The sequence below is a fragment of the Telmatherina bonti genome, assembly GCF_933228915.1.
Source record: "Telmatherina bonti genome assembly, chromosome: 21".
Classification (NCBI taxonomy): domain Eukaryota; kingdom Metazoa; phylum Chordata; class Actinopteri; order Atheriniformes; family Telmatherinidae; genus Telmatherina; species Telmatherina bonti.
In genome coordinates this window covers 18,448,038-18,470,987 of record NC_136630.1, presented here as the reverse complement: position 1 = coordinate 18,470,987, position 22,950 = coordinate 18,448,038, and the positions used below count along the sequence as shown (strand labels likewise).

At 38.7% G+C, this 22,950-nt stretch overlaps 2 protein-coding genes across 4 annotated transcripts; both read right to left on the bottom strand.

Annotated features, from left to right (window-relative positions):
• Nucleotides 1-111: 111 nt before the first annotated feature.
• On the bottom strand, nucleotides 112-6,582 carry atp6v0cb (ATPase H+ transporting V0 subunit cb). Its single transcript, XM_079260699.1, has 3 exons — nucleotides 6,315-6,582; nucleotides 1,582-1,765; nucleotides 112-1,153 (listed from the first exon to the last, which is right to left on the bottom strand). The coding sequence occupies exons 1-3, from the start codon at nucleotides 6,385-6,387 to the stop codon at nucleotides 949-951; spliced, it is 462 nt and encodes a 153-aa protein (XP_079116825.1). The 5' UTR covers nucleotides 6,388-6,582; the 3' UTR covers nucleotides 112-948.
• Nucleotides 6,583-9,892: 3,310 nt separating this feature from the next.
• tbc1d24 (TBC1 domain family, member 24) lies at nucleotides 9,893-18,884 on the bottom strand. Of its 3 annotated transcripts, XM_079260464.1 has the most exons (8): nucleotides 18,852-18,884; nucleotides 15,639-15,843; nucleotides 14,731-15,517; nucleotides 13,377-13,535; nucleotides 13,033-13,096; nucleotides 12,409-12,504; nucleotides 11,024-11,267; nucleotides 9,893-10,909 (listed from the first exon to the last, which is right to left on the bottom strand). In XM_079260464.1, the coding sequence occupies exons 3-8, from the start codon at nucleotides 15,483-15,485 to the stop codon at nucleotides 10,755-10,757; spliced, it is 1,473 nt and encodes a 490-aa protein (XP_079116590.1). In that variant the 5' UTR covers nucleotides 15,486-15,517; nucleotides 15,639-15,843; nucleotides 18,852-18,884; the 3' UTR covers nucleotides 9,893-10,754. The 3 variants fall into 3 exon arrangements, with proteins under 3 accessions (XP_079116590.1, XP_079116588.1, XP_079116589.1); XM_079260462.1 differs by having other exon boundaries at nucleotides 14,731-15,843; XM_079260463.1 differs by lacking the exon at nucleotides 18,852-18,884 and adding an exon at nucleotides 18,325-18,388 and having other exon boundaries at nucleotides 14,731-15,843.
• Between the last annotated feature and the right edge of the window lie 4,066 nt (nucleotides 18,885-22,950).

Here is a 22,950-nt window from a genome sequence, read left to right as displayed (position 1 = left end):
AACAAAAACACTGAACCTCATGCAGGATTTTAATGGCTGAAATGAGGAAGAGGAGCTATGGCGACAGATGAAACGGGAGGGGCATGAATAAGATGAAGAGGAGATGAGATGTGGAAATTACACTTGTGAGACCCAACATGGGGCACACACATCTTTAATGCAAACAGCAGTACTACAGGAAAAACAGTGAAGTTTGAAAATGTTTGCGTAATGATTAGAATACAGCTAAACACAAAACTCCCACTCCACCAGCAACATACTAAAGGCAATCTTATTAAACCGAGAATTACATCCAGAGGAATTCCAACCACTTATCACAATTAACCCACAGTGCATTAAATCTATCTATATAGATATTTATATGTCTGTATATATTTATATATGTATATATCCTGAACAATTAGACTTTTGCTGCATTTAACAGTTCAAAGAACAATTTCTTATAAATAAAATCAGTGGAAAAAAAATTAAGTCCATACACATTTCTCTTTACAAATAGATCCTCAAGATTAATTCAGAAATTATGTCAACTCCCAAGTTGACATGGGAGGAGAAAAGCTGTGTGGCCCTTTGGTCAGCTCTCTTAGACCGGAGGCCAAGCTGCCTCAGCTGGCCTCAAAGCCTGAAATAAGTGGAGGGAAAAAGGAATCTTCATCATACATTAATTTTTTTTTTTTTCCTCTTTTGTCTTATACACACGCACACACACATACAAGACAGACGAATCACTACATTGCGCATTTACAAGTTGACTATCAAACTGGGACAACTGTACACATTGTTGAGATAAGACCATATTTGTGGAGCCATTTTAATTAATTTTTTTCCTCCACTTTCACTTCTTTCATCTTGCATGGCAGAAATTTTTCAATATTCTTCCCCCATTTTACATGTTTTCCTCCAGCAGCAACGTAAAGGACTGATCTTGTAGTGGACATGAATGGATATTTATTTCGTGGAGAGAATAAGGGCAACGATGAGCCCGTAAAGACCGAGGACCTCAGCGAAAATCAAGATGAGGATCATGCCCACAAAAAGCCTTGGCTGTTGAGCTGTGCCCCTCACTCCTGCATCGCCCACAATGCCAATAGCGAAGCCTGCTGCCAGCCCACTGAGGCCCACGCTCAGCCCAGCTCCGAGGTGGAGGAAACTCCTACACACAAAGAGATGCACATTAGTTTGCACAAAGACACTGACCATGTGAGCTTGGTTAGTCACAAGTGCATAGATGGCTAAATTATGCGAGTGTAACTCTAAACATCTGTAATTTTTGTGTCACTGCTGTCAGGAAAAGTTCTCATACCCCCAAATTTCAGAACAGAATATAATGTTTGTTAGCATGAGACAGCAAGTTTATACTGGAGACCAGAATACCAACAGGAACAATGTCCCAAGCATGTGGGGTGATGTGATAAGAGTGGTGGTTCTTGGGTCACTTAAAAACAATCCGAACTGGGTCACTTAAAGGTATCAGAATTTTTAGGCAGGACTGTGACTCAGGAGAGTCAAAATGAGACCCTAAACTCTGCCCACAAATACAAAAGTTGAATATTAAAAAAACAGCAAATTAGTTTAACTCACTTGAAAAGTGTGATATTCTCTGAGATGTTGTTGGCAATCAGCACTGCTACTACCAGGCCGTAGATGGCTATGATACCCGCCATGACAACAGGAATTATAGACTTCATGATGAGCTCTGGCCTCATCACAGACATGGCAGCGATACCTGTGCCACTCTTTGCTGTGCCATAGGCTGCTCCCAAGGCTAGAAGAAAAAAAAAAAAAAAAGAGGTAAGATGTTAAACAGGACAACAAAATGGAGTTTACTTATAAACTGTATAAAGCAAGATATTAGAACAGGTAAGCAGGAAGAAAACAGAAACCAAAGAACACAGCTGAACTCTGAAGCAGAAGTAAAATATGAGATGAAGCAACAACTGTTGTGGATTCTGTTCCCCTTAAAAACCCAACTTTGCTGTACAAGGGGATTTCTCTTCTGTCAGAAATGAGTTACATTTTCTATTCATACACATACTATGCAAACAAAATCTGCCAAACATTTTTCCCAATGCATCTTAAGACTCACTCAGCTATAGCAGATTCTGAAACAGCTGCTGTTTAATCCCTGACTGAAAAACATGATTTGGTTTTAGCTTTACAACTATTCTCACAAAGAAACACAAGAGGCAGATCCAGTGCAGGATGGGTACCAGGGAAATTGGTAGTTCACTTTTTTGCAATATCTGCTTTGTGCACCATCTCTAGTCTGTGGCCACCATCTCAAAATCAAACAGGGAGGAAGAGAACAAAAAGCTTATTCAGCAAGCTTAGCACTGTCAGTCTGAGAAAATTGAAGAGAAAACTTAGTGCCGCCTACATCAAACACAACTGAACCTGAAGGAAGTAGCCGAGGGAACAAGAAAATCAATTGCCGATCCGGTACAAAATTAGAAACAACAGAAATTGAATAGTGAACAACAGCCACCATTGTCTCCAATTCTGCTTGACAATTTACAGGTGCGACAGGATGTCAAATGCAATATCCCACACAACGTGTCAGCAGGACAACGTGCCATGCATTGACGACAGACTGGTTTGGCAAAATACATCGTCTTTTGTGTGTATACGTTTGTATTAAAATGAAAATAGCAAAAGCTTTGATCACATACGAACTACTGATATTTGGGCACATTCAGTCTTATTTGGGCCCTAATGTTTGCACTTCTTGTACTACAAAGTAGAGATTAAATAGATTTTGTTTGAGTGCCAAATGTAAATCCCACTTCACTTATGAGAAGATGCCAAAATGAGTGACAGTCACTAGCTTCCATTTAACCAACTCGAGCACATCTACCCTGTAGAGCAATAGTAACAAATTTCCAGAACTGCATCTTTCTAGTTTGAGGACATTTATTATATTTGGTGGATTTGTGTATGAACAAGGGCCTGGCAAGGTCAATTCTCTGACTCTTCATTGCAAATCCTCTGATGGTGATTAAATCTGAAGTCTCTCGAAGTCATCTTTTGGAGACAACTGTGTGCATGCAGCCTGAAGTGTCTTGCACTGTTCTCAGTTTCTGCATGCACTAAGCCTGGAGATGGTGCTACTTAACAACACAACTGGCTGTGAGGCTTTCTAGCAAGAAGGATCTAGAGGCAGGATCTTCAAATGTACACATGGCACACAGCCATGTTCCCTTTTTCTTATAGTGATTTATCACTAAACTGATGCCATCAGTTCAGAATGAATCACTGCTGCCCACCTAAAGAGATTTGTCTGAGAGCAACCGGGCGCTGCTTTTGCAAAACTTGAAAAAAAAATAAGAGAAAGATCTTCTTAGTTTACTCTTAAATCTGTGGGCATACCACTCCATCTGCTTTTAGATGAAACATTCAAACCCAACAGACCATACTTAGAGCTGCAGTTTCTACTGAAACTAAAACAGAGGGTAGATATAATTCATGTCTTTTATCCATAAAAAAACCAGTCATTTTTCCCTTTTTTGGCACTGCCGTGGATTCTGGATTGTACTTCCGTTTGGAAATGCTTAATAACCTTTTAAAAGCCATGTAACATTACAATAAAAATGAGTTTAGCATAGTATTATGCCCCCATTCATTACTGACCCCTATGCTTGGCCTCACTGATTTGTGACTTATCAGGTGACAAAAGTTAAACCAGGAACTTTAAATATTGCTATTCCATCCTAATGATTAAAAGGTTTGATTTGTGGCAGTGTGGCATCTGCAGCAATGTGCAGGCAGAACCTCTGGGTTTTAATCCTAATCCTCTCAGCTTAGGTAAAGAGATTTTACCACTTCTCTTTTTTCCTCCCTGCAGAATATTTGATATATGGGATGCCCTATGACGTCTTGTGATGTCAGCGCAGGAGGTGCCTCCAGCAAGGGATGATCTTGCATGCAAAATGCCCACGCAACAGACAGCTGATACAACTATTCCAAATTGCGAGTTGGTTTTAAGGAACAAATAAGATCAAGAAGATACTGAAGAAATGGTTAATAGATGTGAAACTGGTTACTGGGGATTCAAAACTGCATACTGGCTGGCTGTACAATATTGGTATATATGTAGCCACTTTTAGAAATTAATAGTCACTGATTAATTCAGTACGCCAGAAGGTGGGAGAACATACACTCCTGTCAGTTTCATCCACTAAAGAGTGAGAAAACTATCAATGACAGGTCAATTAAATAAATGCACCATTCAACACTATCTAATGCTTTTTTCCCCCCCTTTTTAATTGTTTAGAGGCTAGGGTTAGTGCACCAACTGGTGCACAGGCATTCATTACAGGTCACAATAATATAGTTTAACTCAATCAACCCTTATGATTTAGATCTACACAGTTAGTTTAAATGATTAATAACAGTCAAACAAGTAGGGCAAATATAGCAGCAGACGACATGACAGAAGAAGTAGTGCCCATCTAAGACACCTCAATTGTCACCTGCTCTGAAAGTTGCTGCACAACTACAACCGCACGATGCAATCTCATTAGTTGAGAGAAAATATTGCAACATTCATATTTCCCATAAAGTGGAGAAACTTTCCCTTTGCTTCTCACAAACCTGTTGAGAACAAGATTTTTTTAAAGCCATCCACTGGTTTTAACATCAGAATCACATGACTTGTAATCAACCCCAAAACATATGACAGACTTTGAACCTCAGCCTCCAGGATCATGTACATTAACTGACAATAAACTTGTTGACTGTGTTTCTGTCATGTCAATGAATCCATGAAAAATCCTTCGAGCTGAATCCTCACGCGTTAAGTGCCTCTGTTCACCAACTACCATCACTTCCCTTCTTTCTGCCAGTATGACCCCTCCCTACCAGCTAATTCCCCAGCTGTCACTCCTTTACCAGTACTACTGTGAGACTCAAGGGGGGACCAGAACCAGGCTACCACTTTCTGTTCCTACACATTGAACTAGTTTAATCACTGCAGAGATAGTTTTGGTATCCCATTAGTTCTCATGTGTGGTAAATGTTACAGTAACAGCATTTTCTTAGCATGTGAAATTCCTCCTAAAGCATCAAGCTACAATAAGTCAGTTCCTGTCAAACTGGTCAATAAAATCATTTTTAAGTTTCACATCACAGTAGCACCCACCCCAGCAGTTGTGCTAGTCACATGTAGGCATTTTCTGCAATCCACATACCACTGACCTATGATGCCTCTTTTCCAATGAGATTAATGGCATACGAGGGGAACATCCATTAGACAACTTTGGACAATTACAAAACAATCCTGTATCAAAGTCCATCATTGGTATCGCTTTATCAAGGAAGTTTTAAATGTGATCCCTTGAAAATGTTTAATGCAGATTTTATGAATTCAGAATTAAAAGTGATATTTCAGGGGGAGAAAAAAATTCAGTAGCCAAATGGCAAGACCAAGTCAGAAGTCTCATCATGTGATAATCATGTGACCATGTGTCATTCCTTTGAGCAATAAGGAAGTTAACCAGCTGATGCTGACTTCCAACTGTCATCTAAGTTACGAGTTCATTTTACTCAAATATTACTGGTTTATGTCGCACTTGTGGTAATACTGGTACTTTAGTCACAATAAACTGTAGCAATTGTGTACAATGACGCGAATAGACCATGAAACTAAAAACTGCACGGCAAGCTCAACTTTTACGCATTAAATACTTCCATTTACATCTAATTATTTTTTATTATTATTATTATATAATTATTTAACATCCGTACACATTCGTGAAGCTGCGTGCCATTTTGTGAGATATATGTTCAGCATCCTGTTTAATTTGGGAAGCGAACGTGCAATTTAGGAAATGATTACTCAAACATGTCTGTACGAAACAAATCTTTGAACCACTAGTGACTATTAAGTTGTCTTAATAAGTCATTTCTCTTTGATAGGATGAGGTCTTGACTTGCTCTTTTGCTTCAGTAAAGCACAATACTGAACAAGGCTAACGTCAAAGCTAACTTCTGAAGCAACTGTCTTAACTGGGCTTGACTAATCTTTAATGTAAAGTATATGGATATTCACCAAAAATGTGCTAATTATGAAACAAACAAACAAAAAATACCGTGCTAAGATTAAAATAAACTCAGTTTGCCCGCGCTAAAGCTACATACAAGGCAACTAAAGATTAGCATCGCAGCGTTAGCAAGGCTAACAGCTTGGCTTCAAATGAACACCGCGGCAGACAATTAAAAGCACTTCATAAAATTGTACCCATGTGAAAAATACATTTGGCAACAGGTACATATTGATACAAACATCTGAACAATAAAAGGAATAGTGTGATATTTACCGCTGAACACCATAGCCGCAGAGGCACCCATCACTGCGAAGAACGATGAGTATTCGGGGCTTTGGCTCGACATTCTTTCTCACACAATAAGGTACAAAAATAACGAAAAGGTACAAAATTAATTATTATTGGTGAGTCAAAAAAAATCGCACTTCGCAGGAACAAATCGAAGGCCACGGACTTGGAATGCAAAAGCGGATAAAACAGGAACCGTCAGATCATCTAACTAACAGTGTAAACGGGACAGTCACGACTCTTCAGATAAATACCCGGCGCAGCAGCACAAAATGGCGAAGCGGAAAGTATCACCTGACTAGCCGTACGGACAAAACCTATTATCGACTGGGTGAGGGAGGCGGAACAAAACAATGTTCTTAAATGGTTAAGTGTCCGACACAATGTATATCTAAGAGGAAAAGAAGAGGTTAATTATTTAAACGGCTGGATTCCTGTTCAATATTGCGTGTTATTTTCTTTGTTTATTTTGTTCTTTTTTTACGCTCACCCCTGTCAGTCAGCGTTTTGGTATGCTCCGCTGCAGGCTTTCCCTTTGATATCTACGTATTCACCTTAGAGAGGCAGAATGATGAACTGATGATGGGGAAATGCAAGGGTGTGGGAACAGTGTTAATCTGAAAATTGTGTACATAATATCCAGGCTGTTATTAGAAAACAAGAATAAAAACACTTGAGAAATGCATTTCTACAGTACGTGAATATTATATTCCCAGGGGGGAAAGTATTCAGGAGACATATAAAAAAAAAAAAAAAAAAAAAAATATATATATATATATATATATATATATATATATATATATATATATATATATATATATATATATATAAAAATATAGTACTGCAGATATATATTTATATATATATATATATATATATATATATTTTTATATATATATATATATATATAAATATATATATATATATATATATATATATATATATATATATATAAATATATATATATATATATATATATATATATAAATATATATATATATATATAAATATATAAATATATATATATATATATATTTATATATATATATATAAATATATATATATTTATATATATATATATAAATATATATATATATATATATATATATATTTATATATATATATATATATATAAAAATATATATATATATATATATATATATAAAAAAAAATATATATATATATATATATATATATAAATATATATATATTTATATATATATATATATATAAATATATATATATATATATATATATATATATTTATATATATATATATATATATATATATATATATATATATATATATATATATATATATATATATATATTTATATATATATATATATACTACTGCTGGTGACGCACAATAATTCACTCTGCACGGGGACTCGACCTCTCAAAAGAGGGTGTTTTACACTCAGCTGTGATATGCAGTGATATGACATGTAGGACCATTTGGGCATTAATGTTTTTATGTTTCGAGTGGGTGTTGTGAGACTGAGAAATCCCCCCCCCCCCTTCTGTATAACTCAAAGCAAGTGCATGCTTCAAAGGCCAGAAGAAAAAAAGAAGGGGGTCAAGACAGCTGGGATCCTGTAGAATAGATGAAGAGTAAAGAGGAGGAGTGTCTGTGTATGAGTCAGAGCTTGTGCAGTCCTTCCTCCATCCTTCCATGCCGCTCTCTGCAGTGCTTGGTCAAGTCAGCATTACAGGCCCCCCTCCCCCAGTATGGCTGTAAAAGCTCCATCACTCGTGATGCAGTGTCTCCACATGCATCACAGGCCTCTTTCGTCTTAGACATTACTGGCTGGCATTTCCCTGGCTGCAGATGCAGCATGAAACATGAAGAGAGTGTTTTGAGAAAGGGATCATCTGTGTGCTCAGAGATCCACTGATTATGAAAAGGTCCTAACCTGACATGTTCATGTTTCTCTGATGGCCAAACAGGCATGATACTCTTGTGAGAGTGGGTTATGGCGTTACATTTAAAGATACACACTCAGCAGATGTGTGCAACTAGCTCTTTTGACAGCACACAGCAGTATGACAGCTTATGTTGCCACACATTGTTGCTTCCTGTTCATTTTGGCTGAATTTCCTTGTCCTTGAGCTGAATTAATCAGCTGCTTGTAAGGAGAGAATATTAAATACAATGTATTTCCACAGCGTGAGATACTGAGGCAACAGAGAGAAATTCTCACTAGATGCTGTCGAGGAACAGTCCAAGAAATACATACTGTCACATGACTCATGTTTGTATTAGGAATACAGCATTTATAACCAGACTTCCAGTATAAAAATACTGGTAGTCACATGGCTAAGCTTTCATATTTGACATCTCATTTCTTTAATTATTAGTGCAAAAATAGTAATTTTAGTGCAAATTTCTTTTAGTGACAGTACAAAAAAAAAAAAAATCTGTTTCTAGCTGATTTTTCTTTCCTATGTGAAAATCACCAGGAAAAAAATATGAGTGAGGAAATCTCCCTACAGTCTGGGAACCTGAACAATATTTGCTGGGATCTCTAGTCTTTCCCCTTAAATCCATTCCCCACAACCTCTTAATAACTGAGGAGTGGGGGTGGTCAAGGAAAGACCCATCTCAGTAGAGTTAAACACTTAAGCATCTTACCCCTCCAGGCTTGAAAGCAAGATTTTCAAGAGATGCGCCAGACCAACACCCAAAGGAGCAGCTAAATATAGAAGTGCATGTGCGATTAGCAGGAGTGTGAATCCTGAATGAACAGCACAGTCTTTGAAGACGGAGTCAATACCCCTTACTGTAAAGAGGGAATTACGACACCACTTTGCAATCGGAGTTACAATCCCCCTGATGCGTTAGGCTGAGGCACATGCACTGCAAATTAATTCCGGATACATTTTCATAAAAGAATAATGCATCGACATCAATGCATTAAATGTCTGAGTGCTGTGAAAGCACTGAATGTCTAATAAAATGTCTGCGCAAAACAAACTATAGGTTGCTGGAGCGGATGGTCTTTGACTGAAATGCATCTATAGCTTGTTTCTATAACACTGCCATTCGGGATGAATTTACGGATGTCAGAATATCTGATTCATTTCTGCAAAATATTTTCCAGTCATGCAGTCCTATGTCAGCTTCCACACTGAGAAGAGATCCAAATAATAATAGAGATGCATGTCTGAGTAATTCAGCTGTCTGTTTTAGTTTAGACCTACGGCTATACGACACATACTGACATAGGCTGGTTTTTTTTTTTTTTTTTTTTAAATCTACCAAACAGGATGTTTTAATTGGGATTTAATGACTATTTATGGTTTACAGAACAGATAAAACACAAACTCTTTAAAGTGGAAAGAGCCTTTTTTTTTTTTTTTTTGCACATACTAAAGAGCAAAAGACAAGAAGTTGGAGATTAGGGAGTTCAGTACATGGTCAGCTGACTTTAAAAAGGCATCTGGCACACTTCTGTGACAGTCTGAAGATATGCAGATTCCTCACCGACGTGACATATTTGGATAGAAAAAAATAAGACGACAAGGAAACAAGAGTATCTCAAGTGAACTCGAATGCTGTATTTTTTCCATGTAGAATACATTTGTACTTATTCAACTGACACTCCATTCAAAAGAACATACATACAGATACCAGTACGACGTGTAATCCCACCAACGCTTTGCCAACAGGCCACCACTTTGTATTCAGTTTCCACACTGGACAGGACGGAAGCAACAGGGAAACGGGAGCTAACTGCATTTATCTCTACTTGTAAACCCAAAACATTTTTCATTTTGAAGTTTTGTTACACATTTACCATCCAAAAGATCACATTCAAACAAATCTTTGACACAGTGCAAAATGGCAACTAATGGACATTCACAAAAATTTACTTCATTTATTCATTGACAACGTTTCCCACCTACAGTATGGATTGTAATAAGTGTGGAAAAATGTCACAAGACTAAACCAAATACTTTTGGCTAACCTGGTACAGCTTTACGACAATATCATCATGTTTAATATTCACCATGAAATGAAGTTGTTACTTCAGGAATAATGGAAACTTCAGTTTTGTCAATCTGAGCTGGTTTTCCACTGAACCTCGCAGAGTTAGGTAACCGAAACAAAAAAGTACAGAAATAATCTTAGAAAGAACATGAACACTGTTAATCTTTTCTTTTTCAACACAACTTAAACAGAATTAGTAAACCAACATATCAATATGTAAATACAAAAATAAACAGAAAACAAAAATATCACAATTTTTCTCATGTATAGACATTTAGATTGACTTCATTAATAAATAAAAAATAATGTAAGAATGAATTTAATAGACGGATACGGTTCTGTTTGCATATGTTTATAACCAAAAACAACTTGCAGTGGAATTCTTTTCAAGTGTCCAAATGTGTGTGTGTGCCGTGCTTGTGTGTACAGCATTATGAGGCCATGGCATCCTGGAAGCCCCACACTTCTAGCAGGGAAACCTGGAAGCTCTCTGCACACAGAGGTGGGTTGTCAAAGGTGGTGCACCTGCCGGTACGCCCATGGTTCAGCTCAGAGTCGATGTACAGAGCATTGCCTTCGCCGCCCCCTGATCGAACAAAACGTTACAGTCTTTATATAAGCTATAGGTTACAAATAAACTATTTCCACTGATTTATTTCATTTGAAACCAATTAAACACAAACTGTAAAACTCTACTCACCCACTATGATGGAGTCAAAGTTTCCAGCCATGAACATGGAAGTGTTCTTGGAGTTAAGGTTGAAGTGGCGAGCAGAGAGAAACGGTGACAAATGTCCAGCAGGTTTCTCTGGCTGCTGTAAACTGTTGTCTGCATTTTGGCTCTCAGAAGCTGCTGTGTCCTCCTGACCTTCGCTCTTGATGGAAGAAGCTAATTCAGGGTGACGGATCACCACCCACTCGTAACGCTCCATTTCTGGCTTCAGCTAAAAGAGCGAGAGGTTAAAGAAAAAAAAAAAAAAAAGACTGAGCACTACTTTATGTATTCTTCATCAATTAGACAGCAAGGCATTAAACTAAGCAATTCTGCATATAAATCTTAATATTGTCTTATAAGGTTAAAAGAAATATATAAAAAGGTAATAAATAATTAAATTGTGACATAAATACAGCTACAACTTTGTTAGTTTTCTTGCTGACATTTGAACCTGGTGGTTGATTTTGGCTGTAAGGCTTATCTGCATCTCCACCTCAGTATAAAAGCAACCCTGAACTCCATTTGAGCTCTTTTGAAGCACAAAACTGGGGGATCAGTTTTGCAAGATTTCAATAATTTTAAGTGTGTTAAATTTCAAGCATGTTAAGAAAAAGATACATCAACATAAATAAATCTAATTTCTTTTTTTTATTTTTTATTTAAAGATTAATGTGAGGAAACTTTGGGCCTGAAAATGAAAAATGTGAAGCTGTAAAAATAATTCCGCTGGACTGTATGCTAGCAGTTCCTCCCTGTTCTTCTTTAATTGTTAACAGCACATCTGACAAATTTCAGCCCTGCTGTCTGCTTTTATGTGTGTCAGGCATGGTGTCGGGTGTGGGCCTGCTCACAGACCAATAGATCAGGTAGCAGGAGTTTCCGATCTGGATCTGCTGAAGTATTAGTGTTCTAGATGATTGTGTTTTCTGGTGTCTGGGTTCAGGCAACCCACAGCTGTGCAACAACACAATCAGTTTGATAAATTATTTATTAAGAGGGCATTAGGGAGACTGTCTTCTTTTCTATTTGTAGCTCAGGTGTTAGAAAAACTGAAGCACAAAGTTGAACATATGCCAGCAGTGGATCATGATGTGTGGTGATGTGTGGTTGTTGCTGCAAAAGGAGACATGGCAGTTCTGAGCAACACTGTGACCTACTAAACAGCCTTTTCCAAACTGGAGCAAGACACACCAAGTGGAGACACTGATACTGAAACCAAGAATGGAAAAACCATGGGAGATGACACCCCCTGGTGGCAACGGTCTGGTAGTTCTCAAAATAAGCAAAAATGTCAAAATCATCAATATGGATAGAGATCACCTAGATAGAAAAAAAGGGCAAGTACAAAGCACTTAAAAAAATATACTCACCCTGAAGACAAAACATTCCCCTGTACCAAAGAAGCTTAATTTGTTTCCTCCTCTCTTTCGTTCTTCCCAGTCTGAAGACAGAAAGGCTCCACAGACCTGGATGAAAACAGGAAAGGATGCGTTGAAAGAAATGTTGAATTGACTCACTTGCTCTGAATTTATTCTTTAAAACACTTAAATATTAATGGCAGAGGGGGCTGCTACAATCCTCCACTGGCATTTGACAGAGCTTCCCTTTGGTGTAGTGTAATCCCATCACACAACACCCGGTCACATGACGTTTGACACAAATTCACTGACACAAGGACAGTAAATTAAAGTCCCTTTTAAACGGCAAAAAGTCACTTCTAAAAGTATTTAACAACCAACCTGAATAAATTTTACTGTCAACATTTGTTTTACTGTAACTCCACATCAGCGCCGTCTGTACGTTAAACATTAGAAACATTTCCAACCTGGTGACTGAACATGCCGCACTTTCATCACATTCAAATAGTACAAATTCTGATGAGTTGCTGTAGTTTTTAGAAAAACATTTATGGTTTGACTACTGCTATTCCTTCCAACAAAACACTGACAAATTTTATGTGAGCGCCTGAAAATCAGGAGAGAGTATTATCTTACATCCCCATCTGTAGTCCGGATGAGGAGCAGAGTGGGTTCGTAGCCCTCACAATGCGAGTAGAATCTAGAGGCAAATGGAAAAGTTCAACTCATTGCATCTTTGGAAATAAACACAAAAAAGGGATCCGAGGCTTTAATTTTAGCATTTGCAGGTAGTGATTAACAAAGAAACAATTCAAATACAGCAAAACATTACATATAAACTGCACTTTTATAAGTTGATTGTCATTTTTTTCCCCCCAATCTTTTTGTTTCAGACTAAGGCTTAACAATGCTTTCATGTACACCGTGTGCTAAAGTCAGAAGTGATATTGATGTGCTGACAAGATTCCTGTATTGTGTACCTATTGAGGCTGCAACCATGGGTAGAGGTGGTGAATAGAAGTTGTGGTTGGCACAAGGCAAAGCGCTCAGGAATCCACGACCAAATGTCATGCATCTCCTTGGCACTCACGATCTCTGAGGAGAATGTGTCAGGGTTGAGTGCCAGCTGCACGTTCTGCCTGGAGAAATACCGGAAAGATGGGCAACAGGAAGAAATGGAGAGGTTCAGAATAAAGGGATCACTCTGGGCTGAGAAGATGGCACAGATGGTGATGAGAAAATCTTTACAACTGCTTCAAGGAAATCTGGTAGTTTGAGATTTTACTAACACTGACCAGTAATTAGATATATTATTGTGTACAGCAGGGGTCCTCAATCCTGGTCCTCAAGGGCTGGTGTCCTGCAAGTTTTCCAAGTGTCCCTGCTGGAAAACACCTGATATGGACTCAGACAAGCGCTGCACATCTGCTAAATGCACATCGGTTTGAATCAGATGCATTGCAGCGGGGGCACTTGGAAAGCCTGCAGGACACCAGCCCTCAAGGACCAGGATTGAAGATCCATGGTGTACAGTGTTACAATCTGCAAGGATAAAATTGTATCTGGTCTGAGTAAATGAGGGGGGAAATGGATCTGGAAGTATAGCAGTGAGAAGAGAACCCACCTAGAACTGTAAAACAACCAATGCAGAATACACAGTGTGGAGTGGAGTGCGGACGAGACAGAAGATCATGAATGGAAAATGGTGGCAGAAATCAGACAGAAAGAAAGAAAAAGACTGTAAGAGGAAGATACAAACGCCAACCAAACCACCCCCAAGCATAAGCAAGAACACAGGGCTTAAAAGAAAATGACATTACTGCTTCTACAATTAAAAGAATGCAGACCTGATAAAAACATTTTAAAAAAATCTGGTCTACACTTCTGCTAAATTGTGTTTAAAAGAATCTAAACTGGTTCTGTACTTTCTAACTCTGCATGCCTATCATTCTGTGCATGCCGCTGTGATCTGATTTAAATCTTAAATCATGTACAAGAACCTCCACTCAAACTGGGGTAGTAGAGGTTTAGGTAAAAAGAAAAACTGAGTTTAAGTAAGAAACAAAGAGGTTACTTTTAAGATGCTCCTGATTTTTGTTGCACATCTTTCTTTCTGTTCAAAATGTGATGTTTGATGTTATCATGAAAGTTTGATGTCATGAAAGTTCAACAATATAACAAAAAAAAAAAAACAAAACAAAAAGCTGAGAATATTTCATAGTCAACTAAGATTATGTCATGTCTTGATGGAAAAAAAAAAACAGAGTTTAACATGCATTTCCACAAATGAACAAAAAGCTATTCAGAATGGACAGAGCAGAAATCAGACTTTACCGTTTCTGTTTGACAGTGATTCCTTTCTGCTGCAGGGACTTCTCATTTGTGAGCTGCAGCAGAGTGATCTCCTTGCGGCTAATCAGGCGGATGGAAAAGGACTTCTCCAGGAGCTTGTCAGGTGTCACAGTGGAGGCAATGCCTTTGACAAAAGCCTGAATATCTGCCCTAATTTTGCCTGAATCCTGCTGCAGGTTCACCGCCCCCCCCTGATTCCCTGTCTTATGTTTGCGATAGAACTTGAGCAACGCTATAGCCACACGGTAAAGAACCTTGTAGCCCTCTACAAGGTAGACATCTAGGACTCTGACCACATGGCTAAAAGGCAGGTCACCGAGCACCCAGCGCTGCCAGTCGGCGTAGACCTCAAGCACATCCTGGGCTGTGGCAACGATCAGTTTGTGAGCAGCAGTGCAGTACTTGTTGGCCAGGTCACCGAAAGTCATGCAGCTGGACTCGAAGGCCAAGAAAGTTTGATCTATCAGTCGTTTGCCTGGTTCGTTGCAAGCTAATATGCGGCTGACATGCTCAAAACACTGAGCTTCATCTAAGCTAAAGTGAAGGAGCAATGACGTAATAGCTGGAAGTGCCGGGCAGTGGGAGATGTCTGGAAACTGTCCAGCCACACAGCTGATAATGCGATGGGCTGAAGCTACTCCCTCTGTCTTCAGGCAGTAACGTGGAACAGGACTGCCGTCCACAAACTCTGGCAGGAGAATCTGAGAAGAGGGCTTCTTTACGGCTGCATCTCCCATAATGTCACGATACACTTCAGCATCTGGGGTAACTGTACGACAGGGAATGGCTTTAATGAGTTGCTGATAGACTTGGGCTCGAAGTTTGTGATTCTTGGCCCAGTAACCTTGGCGAGCCATCTGTTTGAACTCCTTCAGGTCTTTAATGTCTACCTTGGTGGGCCCACTGCTCTTGGCGAGGTCCCCCATCTGGGCCCAGTCCACAAAGCTGCCGTAATCTTCTTCAGCCATGCTGCTTGGAAACTTGCTTGGACTGCCCAAGCGGGATCAAAGCAGGTACGCTCCAAGGTATTACAAACTGACTGTCCTCCACGCAACAAAAAGCAAAGGTGTTAGAATTAACTACCCATGGTGGCTCCTAGAAAACACAAAGGAAAATAAGATTAGGTTAATGTGTATCAATACAAAAATAGATAACTGCATAATGAGTCAGCAGCACCAAGGCACAACCACAACTCCACTTCACTGCATGTTCCAGTAGAAGAGGATAAAAAAAATAAAATAAAAACAACAAAAAAAGAAACACATTCTAAAATCTCTTGCTTTGCCCAGTCATTGGCGAATAGTTTCTAATATAATTAGTTACCACCTTGACTATCAATTAGTTGAGGACACACAAGTTTGTTAGAAATGCAGCACTGTAGAGAAATGTTATCAAACCACATCACCCAGATTCATGCTGTAGTAAAGATGTTGAGACAGAAAAAAGAAAACCTGCACATCATGCATCTCGTACAGCTGTGAGGTGAAACAAATCCTGTGATCCGCAGCCTGAATGGAATGCAGTGAAACACTTTCTTAGTAGTATAACAGAAAATAACCAACCTCACATTAACTACTCTGTATCTTTACTAATGGGCCAGTTGAATTTCTGGTGGCGAAGGAAATGTATTTGTTTGATTTTCAGCAGCAACATTCAAAACTGACTTGAAGCAAATAGTTCATTTTTTTCTCCATTTGTGCCCACTCAGTCTGCATGAAGATGTGCAGATTCGCCACATCTCAGTTCACAATCTTTTATCATATGGAACTATGTGAGATGGTTAGATCATTTCACACTGGTTTTAGCCAAGTCACATGAAAATGCAAGTGCAAAGATCATTTGCAATATACTGAAAATTACAATCATAAAATCATCAGATCATGTCACACTGCTCTCAAACAAGTCACATGGAAGTGGAGACCAATGCATTACTAAATGTAAAATTGGAAGCACTTATGATGAGCTTAAAGATTAGCTGTTCTACTTGAAGGGTATGTTTACTCAAACATTGTTCTGTTTGTGACGACTAACTCTAATCTAGACCCAACAAATGAATTTGTTTCTGCCAGCAAAAGATCACTCTTACAAGTTAGTGTGTGATATATATATATATATATATATATATATATATATATATATATATATATAAAAAAGGGAACAACTCTATAAAAAATACTTAACACATGTTAACACATGTTAACAAGGCCTGAAATAATTGTTGATAGTTCAGCCTTTTTCCTCCTATTATTTATCTTCATCACTGTTTGTGATTCTGCAATTTCTAGTTACCTCGGCATTAATTTTTGACCAATCAGTGCACACCGGGCCTTTTAAAAGGGGTTTAAGTAGACAGGAACTAAAATCAAGCTTTATAAACCAGAAAGACGCACCATGTGATGATTTATGTATTTCTGTCAATGTTTAGAAAAGATAAGAAGATCCAGAAAATGATGACCCTGTAAATACAGGCTCTTCAACGTAATAGACAGGTGTCCGCCCTGCAGGCTACCATGCTGGAGTCTCACTATAGCCAGCCTGTAGTTGGTGGAAAACCAAATACAGAACATTAATCCTTTAAATAGCAATTACACCAGTGATATTATTGCTAAGCTGAAACACACTGATTTTACATCATGTCTTCATTCAAACTGTTCCTTTAAATGTGCTGTTACATATGCATACAGAGCAATTCTTGTCAGAGTACTATTCAGGGTTTCCCTGTCAAAAACATAAAGCCACTTCTAAGTAAAAGGCTTTAATGGATCCTACTACTAAATCCTCATTTAATCTCGAAAGTCGTCTTGAATTACCATGTTCACACAAGAACACGACTCATTGTTACGATTGTTCTCATATTACCATGGCCGGATTATCCAATGGGCATTATGGGCACGGGCCCAGAGGCCAACACCCATTGGGGGCCCATGTACGGCCCACATAAGGCATACACCAGCAGTTTGGACATGAAACAAAATGTTTATAAAAGCCAGATAGTTACACCACAGTGTCTAGCGTATTGTGTTTGGTACCACTGGCTGAGAGATGTTAGAAATGTCATTTCACAGTGTATCATTCACAATTTTCACAATGTTGAGGTGGGGAAGGGGGCCCCTGGAACACTCTGGGCCCAGGGGCCTGTGCATTTTTTATCCGGCCCTGCATATTACCATACAGAAGCAGCTGAGGGTGGCAGTAGTAGCTGTTTTAGCAAATTTGAACTTTCCATTCCCTTTAATGTTGCACGTTCCTTATTTTCCTGCAATGCAGCAGTTACGACATCGGATATAGGAGCAATAGACAGTCTATGGTTTAAATGGAAGAACGTACCCGAGCTGACTAACCCAACGTGATAGCCTTGACATGGTTAGATATTGTTAACAGAAGTGGGTAAATGACGGTTTTCAGCTCCATGTTGGAGCCTCCGCAATTGTACGGAAGTCCGTATGTCATTTATAAAAAGGTTAGACATAAAGATATATAGACATTTAGATTATAGACATCAACTCACGTAGAAATAACGACACCAAACGCACTGAAAGTCGCTCAGACTCGTTTTTGTTTCAAAGTGAAACGTACCAACATCAGCTAGCCAGCTAATTTAAAAGCTATTATCATGTTTGGCGAAGTCAGTCCACACAGCTCTCAGGCTATTTATCGTTAGGGCAAATCTGATACACCCTTTCTATTTATACTGCCGTGTTAGCATCCCTAGCAAAGGCTAGCCGCAAGCAGCTCCTGTCAGAGCATTTCAGCAGCTAACAAACCAATACAGCACAAACTGCCAGACTACACAACATGCACAGCGAACAAGAAACCATGCAGATATCGATGGAGGCGAAAACAACGCTGTAAGTTTAGCTGACGCCGTTGCTCCAGCTAGCATAAATGTTCCATTCAAAAATCCATTTGGTCCTCATCAAGCTCTCTGTCTTGGAGTTTGTTGCTTTCAAATACGTTTGAAATATGTGTGTATTTTTTTACTCTGTAAAAAATGCACTTGGCAAAGCGAGTGAACAATAACAACACACCCCACTTCACAAAACTTAATGTTGTCAACGAAAGGATAAAAACCTATCAGTAAATAAACGAAAGGTTGCCCCTACCTGTAAATGACATGTCTTCAGACGTGAAGCAGTATTCGCATTAAGTTGCTTTGGGCATGCGCAGTTCTCCCGCCCCTCGCCGCGTCAAGCTTACAGCTGCAGAGGGAGCTCAGGTGGGCTGGGCTGGTATTCCTCCTTACATCCACTTCCCAGTGTACGCCGATTCATTCAGAACCTCGGAATATGGGCTCTTATTAGGTAATAATGTCAGGGTTTTTAGATTATATATAAGGAAACCAACAAACATAACATGCCATTGCACCTCTACATTGACTATTATTTGTTCTACATTATCAGTGTCATCTAGGCCTGTGCTTGTACACATGCAAGTATGTAGGGACTTTCCTATAATGCAGTCATACTGAAATACCATAAGATGTTAACATCATTGTGAGCAACTCGGTGCTATAACCATGCAGATGCTGCATGGCAACCCCAATTATCTGGTTTGCCTTGTTTATGTGAAGACTTGGTCTGTTGAATGAGTGATGGCACTGGGACAGGACAGGAAGTGCCCTTGCATGCGCAACAAACCGTGCCTTTGTCAAGGACTCAAAGCAACCACCAAAACACAGCCGCCCAACACATGACAGTTGTTACTGATAATTAAATTGTGGAATCATAATTGCCTTCCAGAACAACTCAGGGTAAAATGTTGTTTAGTTCTGTTTTCTCCGTCTGAAATACGGCTGATGTTTTTCATGTCTTTGTTTTGAAAGACACTCTTTGTGCTTCAGGAGTGGCAAAAGACAGCAACATTTGTAAAGTAAATAAGTCCAGCTGTTACTGTGATATATTTCCATTATATTTAACATTAAGTCTTTTCTTCTCCCACCAGATATTAATAGCCGATTGAGCATGTAGGACATTTAGATTTAGCTGGAAAAAAAAAAAACCTGAGATCAGTTTGCAAAGTAAACACTGTGTCCTTTGGCCAATTACCTTGCACAATAAACACATTTGTCAAACTGACTGGATGGGTAGATTGATATTCATTCTATTGTATACTCTCTTGAGACATGCAAGCTCTTCAAACTCATTGTGATGTTCAGAAAAAGTGGCACTAAAACATGTTGAAAAGAGATGAGCAGCTATGTCACAAGAGCTAAGCAGAGCATCCTAATCTGTTTGAATACTATGGCATTTTGATTTCATGTGCTGTTTGGATGAATGGTTTGAAACACCTGGCTCACAGTATATAACCTATGCAGTACATCCAGCCAGTGCATGCACATGCACGAGCTAGTTAAATGTTTGTGTGCACATGAGTGTGATCATAAAAAATGTTGGAAGGAGGTGGGTGTGCATAGGTTAGCTTTAATAATACTTTTAGTTGAATAAATGTTTAAAAGAAAGAATGAAATTAGGTGAGGAATAAACTAGTTGTGGTGAAATGAAGATATATAGCAGACAGTCTCAAGGACTTCTTGCCAGTCAATGTAGTAAACTCGGAAGTCAAAGATACTCACTGTATGAGTGAATAAGTGAGTGAGTGAGCGAGTAAGAGAAGAGACAGATGGGTGTAAAGCCAGTAAGCCTTTAGGACTTAGCTTACAGAGGTTTATGTTCATCAAATCTTTCCGCTCTGGCACACTGCATGACATCACTCAGTATCAGCCAATCCCAGTATCCTCTCACCCTGTCTCACTGGTACACATATATGCATGCACTTGTCCGCACATATGCACTTTTCCACTAATATATGCACTTTTCCACTCATATATGCATGAACTTGTCCACACAAAGGGAATTGTGAGTGATACAAGCAAACGTGCAATTAGGTTTACCTCTCAGGATCTTACATTGAGCAAGGCACCAACACGTAAAGCTAATTTTCCTGATCACTTAAAGCCAGTGATAGCTTTTTAAACTAAGTTTTACATAATTCTAGACAAATTAGTCAAATATCCTTTTGCTGCTAAACAGAATCACTTACACAACCACTTAATCAGGTACACAATCGTTGTCAGATGTTTGATCAGCATTTCCAGCATGTAGTTGACAACATGTTGTGTGGAAAACTCAGCTGATATGACCATATGTACTCATTGTGTGTAATCCCCGATCTTGGTCAGTTGCATTTTAGCTCATTAAGAAAAAATAAAGCATTTTTCCACATGATAAGGTGCCTTCCCTGTCTCAGCCCAGTGCTGGATTGTTAATAGTTCAAGCAGCGTGAAAACTTGCAATTTGGTTCCATGCGGTCTTTCTGAACTGTTTCATCTTCCTTTTCATGATAAGAGGGAAAACTTTAGATAGATCGCAAAACCCTTGGAGAATTCATGCGCTTTGAATCATGGCTGATTGACTAACTCATGTCTATTTCTAAGTAGCCACTTTCGGAAGGAATGTTTACTTTGCTCAGCTGCATTTACTTACATGTGACGAACGTTAAATCGGGTCATGCTATGGAAAAGATAGGATTTGATGCATTTGCAACATGTTAAGGATATTTTGCAGTTATGTTGCCATATTCCAAGTGGTGTAGTCCAGGGTATACAAGGGTATACGGAGTATACCCACTTTTTTTTTTTTAGTCAGCATTGAGTATAGCAACTTCTATACACCCAGTGATGTTGCTTTTACAGTTACAAACATCTCTACACACGTAGCTATGTCGCTCAGCAACTCAGCTAAGGTTACTGGTGCAGTTTGCTATCAGCTGGGTTAACTTTAGCCTGAACATAGACATAATAGAGACATATGTCTATGAGCTTGCCTCTCACTAGTCTGTGTGCCAGTATTAGTTTAGTCATTGTTTCATAACTCTTCCTCCCTGAAACCAAAGAGCAGAAATTATGTGATACAGAGCAAATATTCTGATGGACTTTTGGGGTAAACTAAATAGAGTAGTCTTATCTTTCACTTTTTCTGAAACAGCTTTTTCTGGGCTACTTTTTTTTTTCTGTTTTTTTAAAAAAGATCAACAAATTCATTTCTCGAGGGACCCTTAAACCACTGCATATTCCATAACAGTATTTTACATAAAACAGCAAAAGAACAGTCATACAACCTAGGAAATATTTAATACAGAGGCCACAGTAAATGTTTAGTTGCTAAAATTAAAATTAGTCATGTTTGTCAGTTGTTAGAATATTTCAACACACTGGGCCAATTCACTAGTTAAACTCTGTCAAACTTTTATTTATGCGCTCTGGATGGGGGTACATTCTTTCAAGCTTACTGTCATTAAATTGGTGTCTATTATTCCATTAAGTGCTGAAGTTTTGCCCCAATTGAGCCATTTGAATGAGTGTTCTGCTCAAGTATCAATTCAGAACTAAAGCCTGAGTCTCGCCAGTGACACTGAAAGAAGCTGTCATGCAATAGCGTGGGCTCCATTGTATCTCTGAAAGCCCTACATAGCACTCTGGGAATTGTCTTCTTTAAAGGGGAGTCAGGTTACCTTGACAACCACAGGATGCCCTCCCATAGGCCCTGAGATAGAGAAAAGGCAGGGCCAGAGAAGGAGGGAAAGAGAGCAAAAGAAGATTTAAAAAAAAGGAGGCAAGATTCATCCCAGCCCCAATTTAGTTTCTTTCTTTCTTTTTTTTCCCCCCTCATTCTTTCTTTTCGCCCCACATTTGTATGTTTTGCAAACACATCTGATGGTTCCGGGTGGGTTGTGACGAAGACCCAAAGAGGTGAGGATATGTGTGTGCATGAGTGTGTGTGTTTGTGGACTGGCTAGCTTGCTTTGCATGCAAAATGGCTGAGATATTTGTGTTTTTGTGTCGGTGGGATATATAAAGGCAGTGTGGTGGCAGCAGTTAAAGTTTTGATTCAGCATGTTCAAAACATAGACAGACTAAGGACTTGATGAAGATTTTCATGGTATGTCAGGGCAGTGATAGTATTATCTTATTGTCATTTTGCTCCTAGAAACCAAACGGATGGAGTTCATGTGGAAAATGTGCCTATATGCAACGTGCAAAGAAAGTATAACAGATATTTGGCAGAGAAATAAGAATTGTAATTTAAACCAATACTGCAATTTAGTTCTCCTGTATACGTTATTTGTCAACATTTTAAATTGACTGGCATGCTTTTTTTATGTTACATTTTAACAGTGAGATCTTGAACGCTGAAAACAGGCACC

Excerpts from the sequence above, each read along its gene's own strand:
- atp6v0cb (XM_079260699.1), bottom strand. The coding sequence starts at position 6,387 with ATGTCGAGCCAAAGCCCCGAATACTCATCGTTCTTCGCAGTGATGGGT. Across the intron at positions 1,766-6,314 it reads TGCGGCTATGGTGTTCAGCG|CCTTGGGAGCAGCCTATGGC; the intron begins GTAAATATCACA and ends TTTTTCTTCTAG. Across the intron at positions 1,154-1,581 it reads GAGAATATCACACTTTTCAA|GAGTTTCCTCCACCTCGGAG; the intron begins GTGAGTTAAACT and ends CTTTGTGTGTAG.
- tbc1d24 (XM_079260462.1), bottom strand. The coding sequence starts at position 15,716 with ATGGCTGAAGAAGATTACGGCAGCTTTGTGGACTGGGCCCAGATGGGG. Across the intron at positions 13,536-14,730 it reads ATCACTGTCAAACAGAAACG|GCAGAACGTGCAGCTGGCAC; the intron begins GTAAAGTCTGAT and ends GTATTTCTCCAG. Across the intron at positions 11,268-12,408 it reads GGGAATGTTTTGTCTTCAGG|CTGAAGCCAGAAATGGAGCG; the intron begins GTGAGTATATTT and ends TCGCTCTTTTAG.